The following is a 20,999-nucleotide window of genomic DNA, read 5'->3' as shown; positions in this document are numbered from 1 at the left end:
GAGATGAAAGAGTGCAGGGAACAGTGTGGAGATGCTAGCAGCTAGAAAGAGTATCAAAGAATGTGCTTATTGTGGCTTGTAAAGGAGTAATACTGCATATCTATCCCAATTAGCTGCAGTCTTGTGCAGAATTGTGTGTGCCTGCAACACATGCTGTGCAATTCCTTCCCAATTACTAGGAAACTGAACAGTAAAACAGCAGAACTCAGGCCTCTTTTATTGTTAATGTGAGGGAGTACAAATTATTCTTCACAGAGTAGTGACATTTAAGTAGATCTTTTAGGAAAATAAGAAGAACCCTGCATGGCCGCATAAGCTCAAGTTCTTCAAAGCAAAAGCGGGAAGGAATTCAGGATTTGTTAAAGCTTTGAAATGTATTTTTCTCTGGCTTTGTTTTGACAAAAGATGGAATTTTTTATTTATCTGGCGGGAAGGGAGGGAAGGGCTTAAGTGCCTCAGGTCACTGAAAGGCAGCCATTTAATACACAAAATGGAGACTGGCTTTCCTAGTTTAACACTATAGTTAAACTAGCATTAAAGATTCCACTCACTGGCTTGTCATATTTCTCAGCTACCTTGTTGGCACTTAGGAGCCTTAGTTTTGCACGTATTTTACTTAAGCCTTATAGGAATGACTTCATACAGAAAAAAAACCCCTATATCTGCTAATAAATGCAGAGCAATCAACACAAAAAGGTATTTTAAAGAATGTAATTTATCTGTTATTCTAGATATATCAACAAACTAAAGCAGTAAAGCCACAACAATCCAGACCAAAAAAACGTAAATAACTTTATTTACTATATATTTTCAAATTAGACTGACACAAGTTGAAGGACATGTAACCATAAGGTAGTAAGAGGTAGGAAAGATACAGAAATGGTAGACAAGTTGCATTTTGCGGGAAGTTATTTGCAGACCTGAAACAGTGTATGCATTCAAAGCTGCAGACTTACTTCTTTCTTGGAATGCATGCCTGATTTTACTCTGTACTTGTTACAAAAGCAGAACTGAAACAATTTCTAAGCTGAATGTTTCACTAGGGGTCTTTATGATCAGGCATAGTTAGAAGAATGTATGTTCATGCAATCAGGTTCTGAGTTCACAATTTCAGTGCAAAACTTTTTCTTGTTTAACAATTATCACACTTAAATGCTGATGGAGCAGTAATGATGCAAAACCCACTAGGTGCTAAGTGCATATTTGCTAAGTTGAATGATAAACTGCAACTGACCTTAAATTAAAGCATTATTTACAGGGCAAAATAAATCAGTCTTTTACCATTTGATCTAGCAGGATGAAAATTTTTAGTGCAATGTAAAGTGCAGTTATTAGACAGGACAACATTCCTTCTTCACCCTGTGATTAAGACATATTGCATGACTGAAACAATCTAGCCTATTCAAGGCAAAACAGACTTTAGCTTAAATGATCCCACTGTTCCTGGTTTAGACAGAAACACATGAAATGACAGCTCCTGTTATTGGTTTCACTGATTTTTATTTAGGTAATAAAGCCCCTTCTGTTCACACACAGGAAACAAGAGAATGTTTACAAATACTGTGCCAGTTGTAGCACATTCCAAAAGGGTTACTTAATGCCATCAATGTTGTAATAAATACACTGGTTACATACTATTTGTAGTAGAGTAAAACCTAAACATGACAATATTGTAGTATGTGAAATGGAAGCAACTACTCCCTAAAGATGATTTCAAGAGTAGTTTTCAGATGACTAACCAATGCTTCATTCCATATATCCCCAGGGACAGTTGTCCTATAAATCCAGTAAGATATAGGGCTTGTACTTGACAGTACAACTCCTACAGCCCAACTGTGAATATTAGTGTATTTTGTAGTTCTTAAGGAACTCAAGAGGTTCCTGACACTCTTCCTGCCATAGAATAAAAAAATATAACTGACTGCATTAAGACTGCTATCACGAAGTAAGGATAAACTGAGTGCGAGAGAGACTACAGTGCTCTCTAGTCTGCCCACTCTGGATTTATTGGTTCCCTTTATCAAAGTTAGAAAGACTCACTTTGGGTGGCTTAAAATATGAAAATGGAAAATACCTTGAATTTTAACAGGAGATATGCTCGGAGCAATGCTTCTCCCCTGATACGTTACACAACTCCAAGCAATCTCTGTACAGTAGCTGTAGCCCTCCTACAGCCTCCATTGATCTTCACTGTAAATGGTATTCTGTCCTATTAAAAGTAACTGAACTTAACTAGCAGTTTTCTTGAGATTCAAAATGTGAAGTACCTCTGAAAAAAAGATCCTGTTAGGGATTTTCTCCTTTGTCATCAGATGTTAAGTCAGAAGCTGAGCAACTTACACTGAGAATTTTAAAAAAGCATTTTAATGCTGTTTTTTAGTTAAGCTCTATTGAATGAAGTATATAGTGTCTTAAATTTGTTAAAGTTGCTCTATTAAGCTTTACCTTTTTTTTCAAGAGATGGTAATATGGGTTTCCTATTTTTTGTGTTCTTCAGTTCTCTTAATCTCTCCTTGGATCCAGCTGCATTTCCCTCCCATTTAAGTAGGAGAGGACTCATACAATAGATGCATAACTAGCATCTGTCATAGTCAACTACAAGACTTAGCTCCCAATTTTGCATTTGCTTTTTATATGAGGTGCTTTTTTGACCACAGGATGAATCTGTGAATTGCCTGGGATCCAGGAGTTCCTGTGAATTTTTCCAATAGGGAGTCTCCTCACACATACCTTCACTCCTACACATACCTTCTCCAGCCTAACTGGCCAGCAGAGAGATCAACTCCGTTTCAGACATCAAAGCAGACTCCTCAAATTAGTTCTGATACACAAAGAGGAAAGTGTGAGTGTTGAAAGCCTCCCCAGAGTAAAAACAATTGTACCAGAAAGCAGTGTGAACAGCATAGTTTTTAAAGTTAACAATAAAAATACAGAAGAGCAGTGGTTTCTGAGTAACTGAGCAAGAAAAGCCAGTGTAGGAACAAAAGTACTACAGAGTGCAAAAAATGTTACTTGGCCACATAACCATCACTTAAGATAGATACATGTAAAGAAAAAATCCTTAATTATTTATGAGAGTGATTTACCACACAAGAAGAATCCTTCTTTCTAAGGCAGTTGTTTTTTTGATAATTTTTCAATACTAGTTATTTGTACAGTCACAGGATCAGTTTTAGCTTATTAGAGTTAAGAATTTTAAGCTTATGTTAACTACTGCATACATATAGAATGTAATACAGTTTGCCATGCCTAGTAAAGCAGTGCCATAATGCTGACCTCCAGGGCTACCATCATTATTTGAGGGTATACGTGGCTAGAAAAGCCTAAAAATATTTTTTCCTCTCCCAAGCTAAGTTCCATTTTGTTTGTGTAAGTCTACAAGGGATGAGTGTCTTCTCTTTCATTTTTTGGTATTCCCTTACATGCAGTCATCTCCCTCCCTCTTGCCCAGTGAAGCTGAAAAATGTTTCATGTTGATAATGAAGGCCCCTCCATCGGCTTAAAGAAACAAACTTTCAAGCATTACTTTTCAAGCGTAACTCCAAAACTGATTTATGTTCATTACAAAAGGGCACATCAGATGGGCCAAGAGTTTCAATATTTGACAGGGAGTACAGCTATAATCACCTTCACCACTAGGATCTTAAATTAAAGATGTTATGAAAGTTCAGCTCACTTGCAAAACCCCTCCCGACCCAGTAGCCCTGGAGATCAGTCTAATGCACACACTTAAAATGACTGGTACTTTGGGATCTTCATAAACCACCTACTTGCTGTAGTAATTTTCAGAGGAGTAACTATATATAAACAATATGTTCCAAGTTATGTGCAATAGATCTGTTTAAACAGACTTAACTCTTGTTTGCAAACACGCACAAAGAATTTTCTGTCTTCTATTCAAGCAGAATATTCAAGTTACAATGGTGCTTTTGCTACTAACTATGGTATGCATTTTGGGGGTTATATGCCATAATTCACATGCCTCGTTTAAGTCAGGAATGCTCCTCAGTGCTGCCGCTGAAAGATCTGCTCCGAACATGATTTCTCAGTTGCTCTATAAGCTCTGGATTCTGCTGCTGTATCTGTTGTGCAAACTGCTGCCCCCTGTGTTGAACAGTTTGAAGTAATAACAAGTGAAGAAAAATGATAAACGGCATATGTCAGTACAACTGAAAAGTGCATTATATGAAAGTTAAGATCCTTTGCTGTATAAGTCTTCATCAAGATTATTTGTAGTATTAAGACTTCGATCTAGCTCACATCCCTCTGAGCTGAATTATAATCAGATCTTAATTTTGATTCTCTAGGACTACTACTTAATAACATAGAGGAAAAATTACTACTTACTTTGTAAAACTAAAATTTAGCAAAAAATCTGCTCTAGTGATTTGCTCCCTTCTTTTTGAGAGCATCTATTCCAGTTGTTTAAGGTAACTACTTTTCTATGTGAAGTACAATCTTAATTTTTTTATAAATAGTGGCTCCAAGTTGTACTAATGAGCAAGATGTTATTAGTAGAAAGTAAACATACAGTTAAACCTTTATGTTTTGTGTGATTGAAATAGTGACAGATCCAACTCCGTAGCAGCTGTAGCTTAAGATTAATTCTATATAAAGATAAGTGTAGCACTTATTTACTAGAAAAAGCACATAATTAAAACACATCATTAATAGCCTGGCATGGCTTCTCTGTAACTTGGGCATTTTGACCATATAGGATATTATCAAGGTTCCTTTAAACCACAGTGAAGCTTGAATGAAAGCCACTGTTTTCATAGATAGAGGTGTAGTGTGTTTTTTGTGACAACATCCCTTTGTTTTGTGGGGGCACATTACTGTCTGTGATGACAATTATAAACCACTTCACCCTAAAGGGGCAAAACCTGAAAGCATTGTGAAACAGACTAGAAGGCTGAAAAAAAGCAAAACTGTATGCCCTTTAAGAAGTCTTCCCTTATAAGCAAATGGCATGTTTTTGTGCACTCTTCCAGATGGATAATCATTATTGTACTTAAAAGACTTGGATTCTGTCTGTAAAAGCTTCTTAATTATACTGAGTTCCCTGAAGTCTTCCTGATCTAATTGGAGGGATGCCAGAGCAGAACTTACTGAAACCTGTGCTAGGTAAACCCAACTTTTCTAACTACTGTCTGGGATATGAGGCAGTAAATTTATCAACACAATTTGAAAACAAATGTAAGTAACTTAAATATTTAAAGGAGCACTTTTAGTAAGTGGCCTTTAGAAAATAATCAGAGTATGGGAACCAGAAAAGTAAAACTGAGCACACAGTTCAATCATTCCACCTGATGAAACTCTACAAAGCAAACAAACAACATAGTGGAAAGTAAGTCTTCCAAATTCTTAATTTTAATGAGAATCAGGCACACAGTGGGGACCTACCACAGTATCACTGGCTTGACACGATCCCTTTTAAATAACTGTTGCATGATGATCTTTCTACAAATGTGGCAGTTAAACTAAGCAATTCTTACTTACGCATGGATCAGGCTGGACAGGTCTGACAGGCCACCAACACCTGCAGCAGGGCCACCAATGGCATTTGACATCATCCCTGACATCCTGGAAGAGTTAGCACAGTGCTGACATTGGGGTATGCAGGGATCTTTACAATAAGCAATAAACCATAGCTTTTTTTTCCTAATTGCTGGGAAGAAATATGCTGCAAGAGGAAGAAACTTCAGTAGTTTTATTTACACTAAGTAAAAGTAAAATGGTTTTTTTAGCAATATAGTACTGTCCACCTTTTCTCTTATTAATTCAGCCTCTTTAAAGACTTTTAAAAATGATACTTCATTTTATTACTTACAGTTGTTGAACTTGAGGATTCTGCATTAAGCTTGCTGCCTAGAATAGACAATATATGTAGCTGAAATTATAACACAATTACTATTTGGGTATCACTGATGAAACTGGAAGAAATAAAAAACAAAAAAACCACAGGCTGTATTCTGCATTTTATTATAAAATTAAGCTAAGTATATATGCACAGAGATGTTTGGCCCCCAGCAAAAGAGTCTTAGGAACTTATTTCAAAGATGTAAAGCTGAGACAATTTGTTACGTGTTAGATGAAAAATAGTGGTTATAAATTCAGACAAAAAATAAACATAAAAATGCAGTACCAGAAAATGGGAGTGTTTTTTGTTTGTTTGTCATCTTTTTTTAAAATTGACTTAAGACTTCTAAAGTCAAAAGTTTTCTGTTGTTTTGGGGTTTTTTTTTTTTTTTTGAGAAAGATCTGTATTTTTTCAATTCCCAGCCTGGATAAATCAGTTCATAGAATCATAGAATAGGCTGGGTTGGAAGTTCTGCAACTACTGTTACTACTTGGTGTATATAGTTAAGAATACTGCCAGGAATGTCTGTAGAGCAAACCAGTGTGTGGACTTACTTTGTAGCATGGCTTTGTGGTAACAGCCATCTTCTGTGTTATATGCTTATCTTCTTACTTTGCACTAACATGAGGTTATAAGAAATTTGAAAAAGATACCTCAAAAATTATATTGCCTTTACTATGGTGTAAGACATATATGTGGACAGATACTAGTGAGTAAACCAGATGATGTTTTAAAATTAGTAACATAATTCCCATGGAAATCAGAGTCTGTATGAACAGAAGACCAGTATTTGCTTATTCACTCTCTTATTAAAAGTACTACAAGTACCAGATACATAGAATATCAATTTTTTTGATCAGTGTATTTCCATCTATACATCTCCAAAGCAAATAAGATGTTTTCTCTGTTGGATGTAAAATCACAAATTCAGGTCAATTCTTTGCATAATACAAAATTTTTTTACAAGTCTGACTGAGGCTAGGCCCAAAATGGCAGCTAGAAGTAACTTTCTCAAATTCAGAAAGAGTCAAACTTTGCTCAAAAACAAAATAAAAAAAAGCTACAGGAAAATCATTCATTCATTCCTAGATGAATGCCCTGTGTTCTATCCACTAGACCAAGCATCTTCTGGAAATGATGCAAACAATCCTTTTCCTTTCCCATAGGTAGCTCCATACTGAAAGAGTACATATTGGATGCTAAACAGATGCAGATTATGTAACATGGCCAAGGAAATGGCACAGAGACTTCCAGTACTATTTAATCACTAATGCCATCAAGAGAATTTGCTCACTTCTTCCTTGCTACCATATCTATTATTTTGACCATATCATACCAAATGTATTGATCTCTCACATGCACTGCATTTCCACATGGAAGCAATGGATGAAATGTCCTTTCCTGAGGAAGCTGCCTAAGTTTTAACTGAGCTCTCAGAGGAAGTTTTTTTGGGTTTTTTTTTTTTCCTCTTCTCCAAATTCCATTCTTCAAAGTTAATTAATACAGTTCAGAGAGAAGAACTACTGAGGGACAAAACCACACACAATTTGCCACTGTACTAGATACAAACTAATGCACTACATGTTATTTATATTTGATGTTTCCACACTTCATGAAGTTTTACTCACTGAAGGATGTTAGGGATCATTTGAAAGAGTAAAAACAGAAAGTTCTCCCCAAGCAGAGTTATTTTAGTCTTGGGTAGACTGCATCTGAATCATCTGATATTCACTTAAAAGGTGATGTCTTTGTATTCATTGTTAACTTAAGGTGGAGAATGGAAAAGAAATTTTCACCATGCTGTTAACAAGTGTTTTGCAACCATGCCATCTATAAAAGTACAATAGTTAATCTATGTAGTTCATAAACATAGAGTCATTGTAAATAAGACAGTCATTATGGGAGACTTATGCTTCACCTCTTGTTTTGACTGTAAAATGACTTTAAAAATTTAAATTCAGGAAGAGGAAACCATTGCCACTACAATAAATATTAAAATTGCTTGTGTTAAGTAAGAGTTCATAAAACTTCAGTTTTAAAAACAGGGTAATGTAAAGCTTGAAATATACTCACCATACTAATGAAAGCAGGATTGTTTATCAAGCTTGCCATGTCAAAACTCAGTCCTGTTCCAGTCTACAAACAAATTGCAATTTAATGTAACTTTACCTGCAAAATCCCAGTTAAAACTACTGTAAATAAATAGATAGAGAGCTAACTTACAGGACTGGACATGTCTCTTAGTTTCTGTTCTGCTATTTTCAAATTTGATTTATAAGAATCATTTTCTGGATCAAGATCTAGTGCTTTTTGATAACTGGTAACTGCTTCTTCATATTTATTCACAGAGGTCAGAGCCAACCTAATGTGAAATAAAGAAATCTTGGGTAGAACATCAGTGACCAAAAAATGATACATTTTCTGTTAGAAGTAATGTAATATTTCACAACTAATTTTTGTCTTGAGCACCAAGTCAATGCAAGTTTTGCTATTGTGCTACTACTGCTTAGTGTAAGCACTTGTTTTTGCAGAAGAGATGGTCCCTCAAGAACCCAACTTGCATCATCTGTTCCATAAACATAAAGGTTCCATTAAAAACTCCTTGGCATTATCAGGTGACTTAGTATTTGAGAGCACAGGCTGGATCCAGCATCCATGACTTTGCATAAGCTCAGTGTTTCCTCCAGCTGTTTTGATCCAAAAGATTATTCAGAAGGATATAAGGGTAAGTAGGGCAAAGATACACTTAGCCTGAGTTCTGCAGCTTCAAGAAACCAGATAGTGGAACTGCAAGAGCTTAATAGATTTTAGTCTTACTATCAGTGCAATGTTCTCCTTTCAGATCTTCTACTTCAACAGTTTGCTAAGTATATTATACAGGATAGTAGCAACATCTGTAAGATGCTGTGAGAAATCTTTGCATTAGAGAAGTCTGCTTACTGTTTTGAAAAAGATTGTTCTCCAGCAGCTCAGGTGAGCACAGGAAACTACAACTTTTGAAACAATATTCATTTCCAAATTCTTATCAGCCACTACCTTTAAAATATCATTGTTTTTTGAGCTGGTCAGAAGTCTATCCAGTTGCAGTTTCAATTCCATCTTCTCCTGTATTTTCAATTTATGCTGACGGCAAAAATAAACTGATTGTTTCCACATTCTGTGAAATATCTCTAACCCACATTCAGCTATTTGGTACTCCAGTCCCCCTTATGGTATGTGCTGAGCTGCACACACTGGGTTGATAAGCTAGTGTCAGTGCCCACTGACTGACCTTAGTCTTTTATTTCAGGCAGGAGAGCTGAGTGTGTTAGATACATCAGTCATAGCAATCATCCTCAGTAAGGATGGGCTGAGGAACAGTATGAAACTCCAGGAGTTTCCAGCAGTGCTTCTCATGCAATACTGATGTTTTCTCTCTTAACACAGTTACTCCCATAAAAAATATTCTCCCCTTTTGCCCATTAGCTTGTCACAATAGTTTCTGACCAGACAAAAAATGCAGTCCAGCATTTCTGTGATGCAATCATATAATTCTACAGAGAAAGTATGTAAAAGTCTGCTTCTTGAAAAATAAGATAAGTCAAAACACTGGGGACAGTTTCTCTGCTCAGAATTCCTACCCAGGCAAGTGCTCTCTCAGGGTCATGCTGGAAGTATCACTTAACTGTCTACATGGCTCCCATCTCTGCATATTTCTGTAGCATTCCTGCATCTTCCTGTGACATACAGAGTTTGTGTCAAATCCAGAGAAAAACATATACCTGCATAGTGCAGTCAGAAAACACAGCTTTCTCATAAAGACTTTTTGTTGAGAAGGTGGTTTCCACAATTAGTAAAGAAGCCTTGTTTTCTCCTTCAGCCTGTATCAAATGTATTACTACATCCATGTGCTGAGTGAAGCAATTGCTTGTAGCTCAAAATGTATCCTCTATTAAAACAGACAATCAAAAAAGGAGAAGCTTGATTGCCTGGGAATGATACCACTTACACTGTGTATCAAGGGGCACACTGGTCTTAGACCCAAATCTCTGAAATAACCTCCAATTTCCAATTAAATCAGCCTGTAGCTTCACTCCATCTCACTGAAACTGGGGGATCTCAGGTTGTGCTTTATGAAGAAATAATCTAAAGAGAGTTAAGTAGGACAAAACCAATTCAACAGTCCCTATAATTTCAAAGTGAATTAATTATCTCAAAAGCCAGGCAGGTTAAGTTTGTATTAGTAAATCAAACGGTATTGTGGTAAGTTTTCAAGTGATAGAATTTCTTCATGTCCCCTGGCATGGTTTTGTCCCAGGCCAATGAGCATTATCCCAAACAAATTCTGAACCTTGCCCCAGAATTAACACAGGCCAATGCCGTGTAGCAATAGGCAGTTTGGATGTTGCCACTCCATACTGCAAACCAGATTCTAATAATGAGGACATGGACTGTTTTGTGCCAGCTGGCCCAAGGAGCAATCCCAAGCATTTTTTAATTTACTAGTACAGATATAACCCCAAAAGCCTTATGCAGCATTCAGCCCATACCCACAATATGTCTGATAATTTGAAAACACAAAGCTATGTATCGTGGAAGGATGTTCCATCACTCTAGTATATATCCAACTAGGAATATTCATGATGGTTTTTTTCAGATAGCACTTAACCAGACATGCCACTTAAAGAGGCTATACTGTTAATCTCTCAGACATGCCTGTGAAAAGCTACCAAAGGGATGTAGCTTAGTCTTGCTAAAATACCTGCTTCCAAAATGCTACTGAGAAGGAAAACTCAGCCTCTATTCCTGCTAGTATGAAGCCCCAGTGCTTTTAGGATTCTGTTCTCAAATAGCATCATTAACAGACTCACTATTCCAACTGCAGAATTTTGACTACTCATAACGAGGCAGGAAGTAGGAAAAACATCATGACTTTCTAAGATGAACTTGCAAAGCTGATAAAATGAAAGAAAAAACATGGTGAAACAGATTAAATCTCATAAGAAAATTATGAGATAAACAATATATATAAAACAACAACCCAACAGCCATCTAAAGATGGCATGGCCATCTTCAGACAACAACTAAACTTTCAGAACAGGGTCAGTTAAGTAAACAACCTAGCTCCATTTATTTCAGAATATCTGGTGATTTATGCTGTGGTTTTCTATGTTTACTCAGATTTGTATAAGCTTACCCCATTCTCCCATATGCTTTGCTGTACTTTGGATCTATTGCAATGGCTCTCTTACAGTCCTTGATCGCTTCGCTGTATTTGTTGAGTTTACTTTGAGCAGCAGCCCTAAAAGGAAGATTGGAGGGAGAGAGCTTTGTCAAAAAAGCAATAAAGGAAAGGAAAAAAAAACCCACCACACAACCAAGCTTAGATATTCAAATGTTCATGACTAACTTTTGGCTTTTTTAATGTTACTGCCCTTTTATTTGTTACTGAGGCAATGCCTCAGCTTTCCTCAATTAAGTAAGACAGGCAAATGTTCTGAACTAGGTATGTCCTTAAGTGCATTGCGAGAATAGGGCTTTGGAGAACATGCACTCACTTTTGAGGACAGAAAGGATAAATAATTTGATGCAACCGTTTTAGATCCAGCATACAACCATGCATAAAATATATAATAAAACCTATTACAAGAAGCGAAACTCTCAAGTAGTAGTTTAAAATTAGTAGTTAAAATAATTGTTTAAGCAGATGTTTACTTATCTTTAAAATAACAAAGTCTGGGAATGAAAAGTATGTATTTTGTTTTTACCTGTTGCAATAATAGACAGCATTGTTTGGATCCAGTTCAATAGCCCTAGTATAACAATCCACTGCAGCATCATAATTTTCTTCTTTCATATGGTTATTACCTGAAATAAATCATAAAAAGCTCTTAAAAGTAGTTAAAAGATACAGTGCTATGTATGAAAAAAACAGAGCAGCAACACTATAGCATCTATTTAAGGTAGTTATGACTGCTCTTTTTTTGAGATATTCTTTTAAATAAAACTAGCATGGGATTATGCAAATAAAAGTACCTACTATGTCTGTACATTTTATTAGGTGCACTGTAGTCAACCATATAAGCCTTCCCTTCTCATCTTACTATTTCACACTTTTCAGCTAGTTTCTGTTTTTAAGCAAAGATCACATTTTGGAGAAGCTTAATTGTAACTGCAGTTTTAACTCTGAATGTGAATTCATCAATCTTAACTATTTTTGCAAGCCTTACAATCCAACAGGCTTTTAGATCTCATTTTCTCACATCCCAGTAACTTGCTTTTAACTATCCACATAATATGGAAAATCAAACAAAAGCAAAACCAAGCATATACACCCCACTTTTGTGATGCCACATAATACATTTACTAAGATAATGAAAAGTAGGTATAGCACAGGCAATTTAAAGTGACTCAGAGGTAAAATTTCTCATCAACAAAGTTCAGAACGACTAAAGTTTCATAACTAGTGTTTTTAAGTCCAGTGAAAAAAATTTTTAAAAATACAGCTTTTCTATGGAAAGAAAAATTTGGAGTAAGGTCTTTCAAAAGAAAAGGTATACAGTCTTTACTCCCCAGCACAGGGCAGTCCTGGTAGTAACTTTCCTCATTACAGAGTAGTAAAGAAGGCCAAGGTCAGAGTGCTCAAGCTTAAGGATGCCCCTGGTCCTGTGACTATGGATCTTTGGCCTTTGGGTCCTAAGGAGGATGCTTTTCCAGCAATGTCAAGAAATTGGCAGGAAAGCCACTGATCTCCTTGTATTCTGGCAAAATATTTCAACTTTCTCCTGAAGTAAGCAAGAGAAGTCATTGGTCAACAGGTTACTACAGATGTACATAACTGCTTAAGGAAAGGCTGGAAAATCTCAGTCAGGACATTTTGTCTCTGACAGAAAGCAAGACTGCGAAGCAAGCAGCCCTTGTTGCCTCTACTAACAGAAAACAACTATATTTGCATTTATTCATCAGCACAGAGAGCTTAATAAACAGATCCATATTATCAAGGTAGTGCAAAATCACCTCTTCCCATTAGTGATACACTACTGTAATTATATTGTAATTGTAATTGTCAGCAATCCCTGCCAGTACAGGACAAAATGAAACTTTAATTACATGTATACCTTCAAAATATACACAGAAGGTAAGCATATCTGGTCATATTTCTGCAGGCTCATTATCTACACATCTTTCCTTGGATCTAAGGTAAATGTCTCTACACTAAATCTTGTTGTTAGATAAAAGACTTGCAAATTAGCTGCATGCACCAAGACTGCAGCTGTTAACAGTTCTCTAAAACAAAACTGCCATGACCATTTGTTGAAGTTGGAATTTCTGATACTGCCGTGCATTAAGAATGACCTCATGTACTGGGCTAAGTTGGAGCTGGTATGAGTGGGCTCCTTTCTTGCTCTCTCTCCAGCTCAACATTGACTGAAGGAAAACAGAAAAATAGCCAAACCTCCTTTATCTGCTGAGATTAAGCAATTCAGGACAAAGGAAAAAGCGACTGTAATATTTTACTTAAGCACCAGACAAAAATTCTTAAGACGAAATAACCCCACAACACCAGAAAGGGTTATACTTTTGAATGTATGCCCTCTGTAACAAAAATACTAACTATTGTTATTATTTATGCTGTAATTGTAATTCCAAAATCTTCCCAAATCTTTTTAGGCTCAAACTACTGACACACTCTGTAAACATTCACATAGTATGTGCTCTAAACCAAAGTGTCAAGTAATACACAAGAGTAGGCAAGTAAATAAAAGTATTTATTAGTCCAGAAGGTGTACTGCTTCCTGGCTTTACAATAACCAAGAAAGAAAACTCAGCTATCTGATTTTGTCTCTTCAGTCATCAGCCAATTTCTACAGGTAAGGCTGGTTTGAGAGTAGAGCAAAAACAGGCTGGTGGCCACAAAGATGAGGCAATCATTCCATTGGTAAGGACGTACAGACATAAATAAGGAAAACAGAGGTTTAAAATTAAAGTATTATAGAAGATTGGGTTATATTGACCTCCTCCAAGTTACCTATTTTATCTCCCTAACTCAGGGCAGAAAGTACTTGTAAATAAAAAGCATGATGGTGGTGAAAGATAATACTTTTGTGAAAATGAAGAGGATTAATATGACAGAGCATTATGAGAAAACAAGACAAGATATTTTAATTTTATTATGGGAAATTAACAAGGGGCATTTCAAGCAGTTTGAAACTGTTTACTAGTGCCCCTGATGGCTGACATTTTAAACTCTGTTGAAGTTTAGACCCTTCCAGTGTTTCCAGCAGAGACATCGAATTGCTTTAGTAACACCACACACATCCAGTAATGGACTGCATTCATGACTACAGATTGACAGTTTTTAAGGTAAGAAAGTGTGGAAATCATTCTCAAAAATAGCAGAACCTTTGAGACATCACTATCCTGATTTTTTTTCAGAGGATTACATCTGCCTTACAGTTAGAAACTTTGTTTTTTCTATAAAGCTCAAAGATCTGAAAATGCATAATTTTATTAAAAATATTATTTATCAATCTTAAATGCACCCGATAACAATTCATGCTGCCTTTTTTTTCCCCTCCCTTATTTCGGGGGAAATCAAATGGATTACTTCTTGGTTAGCATTAATGGGGACTAATCCTTACATAAGAGCAATAAAATCTATCAAAAGGAAAATAACCAGCTTGCTTTTCTGCATTTTTTATACAGCACCCAACCTATTTCACAAATGTGAAACACTAACCCTAGGAAGTTCACAAGAATTTTTCAATTAACATCAGCTGGGTCAGCTTTTTACCAATGTTTAAATGTTCAGCTAGCCTGGAATCCTTGATACCATATAACCTTTTCAATTTCAATTAGAAACTCAAGTAGATATCCAAGGACAAACACAGAAATCCATAATATACCAACCAATACCTGCTCATTCTTTAAAGCCTCTGCTACCCAGAAATGCTGGCCTTCCTATGTCATCCCTTAGTTTTTAAGCCAACTCCAAAGCAAGGGAGAGAACAGACTGTATTTTCTTAAATTCCAGATAGAGCAAATCATTTAACCTTCTTACAACATCACCAGAGAATGTAAGCTTAAGTTTTGTTGGGTTTTTTTGAGAAGGTGTTGCCTAGGTGCGATACTATCACTATCCAAGATAACCAAAATATCTTAATAAAAATATGTTTCTTTCTATCTTTATTACAAACCTTCATCCTTCAGCTGGTCGGCCTTTTCAACATCCTCTGGTAAAGAATCTGAGAGAGGCAGCACGTCATTCTGTATGTAAATAAAGCAAGATTTTTTTATATAAGCCCTGACTTTATTAAAAACATCTTTACATCTGGGTAGCATTTTATCAAAAAGCAACAAGATTTTCTGTAGTGCAAAGAAAGTATGAAAGACCTAAACATCACTACAGCATTCTTAGGAGAGAAAGCTTCCTTTCCACTATAAAAAAAGGTTACAACTCGCAACACAGTTTAAGGAAGTCAAGGGGGAAAGGGCTGGCCAGTCTCTACAGTCATTTTTTTTTTAACTACTTTTGCCATTCTGATAATTTCTGTGCTTTCTACACTGGGGATCCCAGAAAACAAATATATAATTAGTACACATTTTTGAAGTTCCCATTTTAAGGTGTGTGGAGATGTTTTTAAAACTGTTTCAGAAGGGAGTGAGAAACACCAGCAAACTGAATGAGTTTAATCACTTGTAGACACTCATCTCTGGGAATTTCAAAATATGTAGCTGAATGATAAAATCCTTCAAGTGAGAATGAGACATCCACTGCTTAGCGATTTTCCATATGGAATCGTCTAGCTAAAATTAATTCCTCTCACTGTCCCAAAAGTGTCTCATGCTGCTAGGTTTATGGAAAATTCACCTTTTTTCCTAGGTTTTCCTTAGATTTCCACATTGCTTTGACCTACACAACACTTTAGATTATGTATAAAATTGAAACTTTAGTGCATACTGGCAGAGTAACTCTAGAATCTAAATTGAATTCTTACCTTGTGAAAAGAATTTGTGAACATTTCTATCAAATGCTGTGGAGGTGCAAGATGAGTATCTTCCAGGTTAATCTTAAACACAGTCTCCAGGCACTGAATTGCAACTTACAAGAAAAAAAAAAGTCATCAGTTTCTCAACAGAAGTGTAATTTCACCAATTTATTAATAAAACTGTGATTCACTTCCTTACTCAGATAGTAAAAGCAAGTCTTTGACGCATATCATAAAGTAATGAAAGGCTACCTGATCCCCATAGAACTGACTTGCTCAAAAATAGTATGTTACAAACAATCTATAGATATTTCAGCCATTATTCTTAAACTAATTTAAACTTTTGTTTCACCTCCTTTATTTATTTCAATATATTTAAATAAATTTATTTCAATTTCCTTAATCTTTCTCAAGGTATAAAGTCTGTGACACCAGCTCCCTTTCGTACAGGAGATTTTTGTGAAGTGCAGCAGGGCTTAAGCAAAATAATCTGGAGTACAGCATTACTAGTAATCATTTCCATAAAATAATTAGTTGTACAGTGAACTCCCACATTTCTCCTTTCACTGAAAAACTGAATGTATAATCCTTATAATCTGTCACATTTATAACAAAATTAGGAGCTCTTATGGGATGAATCCATAGGTTAGAATAATAACAAACCACTGGACAGATATCATGCAAGCCAGCAACTGAAACTTGTGCAAAAATAAACAGCCAAAACAAACTTCCAGATCAGAAAATTGGTTGTGACCAGTTATACTAATTATCCTCTTTTAATGTGACATAAAAACCTGACCCCAGCAAGGTCCAAGAAGCGAAGACATGGTTTTGTCTGATAAGCATCTGAAGAGACTGCCAGCATCCCACTATCCTGTTACCAAAGTGAGTCACTGACAGCAGCCACAAGCTTGATATCATCAGTAAGCTGGAAGAGATGTGCTGTACCCAATAAGCTATTAATCTCATATTTTTCCTGTGTTTGCTGTAAAAGCCAAAGCTATCTGTCCTCCCTATTACCTCCATCATCAGGCACACTTTCAAAGGCCCAGGCAGATGCTGAAGCTTGTACTCACCACCTTGCAAACATGTACAGATACCTCCCCTCCCCACTGAACAGCTGGGGCTCATACAAACATTTACTACCTGGCTGCAGGAGCACTTGGCTATGCTGGAGTCCAGCTCAGCATCCCATTGTCACATAGCTCCAGGACATTTTGTGGTCGAAGCACAAGCTGCAAGCAACAGCAAGGCATCACAGCAGACATGCAGGCTGCTGATCACTGAATAGTGAGTACTCATCTGCCTGCCAAGGCCCCTTTGGTACTCAGTACCATCCTGTGTCTTCTCATGAATAATATTCCCCATCTCAAGAACAGCATGCACCTAGTCTTAAGGGATGCACTCCACTGTTTTGGAAGCGATGCCTTAGAGAAATTCATCATGGTACATTGCTCTTAGAAGTGAGGGGAAAAAAAACTCACAGCCTTTGGACTTTATAGAGAGGTTGTTTTAATCCTACAGAAATGTGCTATAGACCAGGAAAAAAAAAATGTAAAGAGAAAACAGAAAAAAGAAGTAACTGCCACTCAAACACGGTCTGAAACATAACTCATAAGAAGTGAAGTTTCTAGTTCAAAAATAATCTTGAGCATTAACAAGCAGAGATCTGTACCACTGCTCTAGATCCTAGGCTACAGGAGTGTATTTCTCCAGCCTACCTTCCAATTACTCTGCTTTCTCAAATAAAGGCATTCTTATTGATTGTGCAAGTACAAAATTCTGGGAGGAAATTTATACCACTGATATTGCTAGATAATTCAAACACAGAGAATGCAGGTTATCAATACAAAATAATTTTGAATACATGCTAGACTTTTATTTTTGATTGAAGCCTCAATTTTATTTGTAATGTTCTAGTTCTTTTTGTTGTCCTGTGGGGAATTAAAACTATTTAAATTACTTCTTGGCAAAGGCAATCATGCAGTGTTTTATCTTTTCAGAGACACCAAGGAGGTACATAAGGTACCAGTGAAAAACCACAGTCACAAATTTTCATCCTTTATGTTTCCACCTAGCATTAAACCCTTTGATCCGTGGGACTTGAGTTATTGTTGCTCCACATGCACTAAAGATATTTTGCACAGCTAAAATGAGTCAATTATTCAGAATGTCCGCCTCCTATCCTCGCACATAGCATATGGTACCATGTTTTTGGCACAGCACAGATCTAAAATTAGGATTTCATATCTGTATTAAAATGGTACATTTTACATCAGCATTTAAGCACAATTGAAGTTTTATAATATTTTTTGTTCAAGATACAGAATCTGAATATTGTTGATATAGACACTGGCTAAGGTTGTGCCAAGACACATCAGGTGAATTTTCACTCATAATCCAGTATTTATCTGTTTTATTATAAAAACAAAAGGAATACTCCTCAACTCTCACTGTATGATTTCAAGAAACATTGCTTGCTTTCATTAGCCTAACATCATCATTACATTACATGTTAAATAGCTGACTACTTTTCAAATGTACAAAATGTTCTTGATTCTGATGTAAAACCAAATATTTTTGGGGTTTTTTTTTTAACTTTTGGGAGTATTTTTGAGTATTATTATACAAATGTTTCTTTCTTGTTTATATTAGTGAACAAGTACACTGTAAAACAAAAAGACAATGGAAGAGAGCACAAGGTTTATGACCTTGAGAAGCAGGACCTTTCCGGCACATCCTCTGGAAAGTCTGCTCTTCACACCTCAGGTTTCAGGTAACTCAGCAATCAACTGGCTCGATATTGCTTATTGCAATCAACTTGCCCATCTTCCCTCCTCTGGTTGAGTCATGGAACCACATACTGATTTGAAGCAGTGCAAATATATTTTAAATAGATGCTAAGAAAAGCTATTGTAAAATTAAGACTTCTTGTTCTTCTCCTACTTGAGCCCACATTGTGATACCACCTGCCATAAAGCTTCCAGGAGGTACCGAAAATGAGTAAGAACAGCATGAAAGAGCAGGACAGATACTATGAAGTTACAAAGACTTAACAAATGTCTGTCAACAGAGGAATACACATATAAGTCTTGCATGTAGAACAGAAACTATGCCACACTGAAAATGTTCGCTACCGCGTGCTCTGTAGAATCACTGTTCAAGTGAAAAGATATGCAAAGCATTCATTTTATTTTCTTAGCCTTCCCCCATAAACTACATGGAATTCCTGCAAGTATGAAACAGGAGTTCTTCCCAAATACCAAAACCAGTATGCAGTAACAGTTCTACTTCCTTCATGGCCAGCACAGCTACTGTGCAGGTAGAAACCAAGCACAAAGGTAAAGAGAAAAACAACCAGCATGCAAAAATTTGTGGGACATATATACAAGTCATTACCATAGGTCTGCATTACAGCACTACTTGATGTGATTCAAACCATCAGATACTCAAAATTAAGGTAGTACACATTTTGTAAATTCAGAATATTTTTAAAATGAGAGATGTTTTAAAATTCATAATCTCTGAAATATTAAGATCATCATCTCATGGACAGCAAATCTTTGGTGGCAATGTCAGTTATCACGCCTGTTACTTTCTGTGATAATATACTTCAAGCAATTTAACACATGGGTAGGTATTATATATACATTAGCACCTTTATCACATACCTTCCAAGCTTTCTTGTTCATCTGGAGTGAAAGTATCCATCTGACTCTGCTCTCTCAAGAAATGGATGACTGCATAAACCAAGCGTTTGACTGATGACATTTTGAAACTGAGGAGTTTCTCCTGTGTCTTAAACACAAAAGGATCTCTTATTTAAGAAAAATGAAATCCTAGGCTATTCCACCCTCCTGCTGATCTCAGTAAGAAGTATACACAATACAAAAAACTTACTCGTCACCAGAAATCCCAATAAAGCAATGCCTTGAAAAAAGTGATTAAATTCTATGGATTAGGGAGAACTCCTACAATCATCTCATCTACTAGCAAAAAAGCACAGATTTCCTCAGATCATTGCTGAGCAGGAGTTACTTTAGGCTACAGTAATTTTGCAATTTATTTTTTGTTTCTATTTTTTTATAGTTTGGATTTTATTTCTAAGACATATGCTCTTGGAGCCCAGGGTACATGCTTAAGTCACAATAAATTAAAAAAGCTACATTGATAAATTTAATTACATAAGGAGATATAATTCTATTAAAGTTAATCTAACAGCTTGGGCAAAAAACTGGAGCACTGTGACCTGAGTGCACACTTGTGATGAGTGACACTACTGCCCGATTTGCATTCAGCATCAGCTGGGACTTACATAACTTTAGAGAAAAATTAAGTTCCAACTTTCCGAGTTATTTTTCCTTAAAACATTTAGATTTAAAAGGGCACAACTTCACCCAGTTGCTGGGGTGAAGCAGGTTTAAAAAAGAGCCTTAAATGAATGGCAAGCCCTGGGCCAACCCTCGCTATATTTTTTTCTTTTTTTTTTTCTCCCTTACCACCCGCAACCGAACCGATGCGCAGCCAAACCCACGCCGAGCGCCTGTAGCCGCGGGGCCCGGGAAAAGGCGGCTCCTCCCCAGAGGGCAGGGAGGCTGCCGGGGTTCACAGCGGCGGCCGCCAACGCATTCGGGACTCCCGCACAGAACGGCCGAGGGCACGACGGGCGACACGGGGTCCCGCTGGCCGGGGCGCACCCTCACCGCCGGGGCCGCCATCCCTGTCACCTCCACCCACGTCCCGGTCCCGAGGCAGGCCGGAGCCGCTCGCTCAGAGCCAAAGGACAGCTCTCTCCCTCCGCCTGCGGGCCCTCCCCGGCACCACGGTGACAGCGGTAGCGCTCACGGACCCCATCCTGCCACCGGCCACGGCCCCACTGAACCCCTGGATGGGGCCCGATGCGCCCCATCACACCCGAGCTCCGGACACAGCGGGGTCCGGGGGCGGAAGGGTCCGGGGAGGCAGCGCACAGCCTCCACGCCCCCGCGGAGATGCTGGGTATGGAGGCCGGGCCTTGCCCTTACCGTGCCAGGCGCGGCTCTGAGCCCCACGATGGACGCCGCTCCCGTCCCTGTGAGCGCCGCCGGCAGGCACAGCCACAGTCACGCTGCGCGGCAAGACGGATGAAGCGGAGGCGGGGTCGCTGGGTTCTCTCGGTAGCGGCAGGAAGG

General features: G+C 37.4%; 1 protein-coding gene across 2 annotated transcripts; it reads right to left on the bottom strand.

Moving 5' to 3' along the window:
* Window positions 1-779: 779 nt before the first annotated feature.
* On the bottom strand, window positions 780-20,998 carry SGTB (small glutamine rich tetratricopeptide repeat co-chaperone beta). 2 transcript variants are annotated; one of them, XM_071731731.1, is made up of 11 exons: window positions 20,853-20,998; window positions 19,500-19,626; window positions 15,838-15,941; window positions 15,037-15,106; window positions 11,608-11,707; window positions 11,037-11,141; window positions 8,084-8,222; window positions 7,934-7,996; window positions 5,831-5,868; window positions 5,500-5,583; window positions 780-4,104 (listed from the first exon to the last, which is right to left on the bottom strand). In XM_071731731.1, the coding sequence occupies exons 2-11, from the start codon at window positions 19,597-19,599 to the stop codon at window positions 3,993-3,995; spliced, it is 915 nt and encodes a 304-aa protein (XP_071587832.1). In that variant the 5' UTR covers window positions 19,600-19,626; window positions 20,853-20,998; the 3' UTR covers window positions 780-3,992. The 2 variants fall into 2 exon arrangements, with proteins under 2 accessions (XP_071587832.1, XP_071587833.1); XM_071731732.1 differs by having other exon boundaries at window positions 19,500-19,620; window positions 20,853-20,937.
* Window position 20,999: the final 1 nt, after the last annotated feature.

The sequence above is a fragment of the Heliangelus exortis genome, chromosome Z (assembly GCF_036169615.1).
Source record: "Heliangelus exortis chromosome Z, bHelExo1.hap1, whole genome shotgun sequence".
NCBI lineage: Eukaryota > Metazoa > Chordata > Aves > Apodiformes > Trochilidae > Heliangelus > Heliangelus exortis.
Note: the sequence above shows the minus strand (reverse complement) of the source record. Positions and strands in the feature narration are given on the sequence as shown.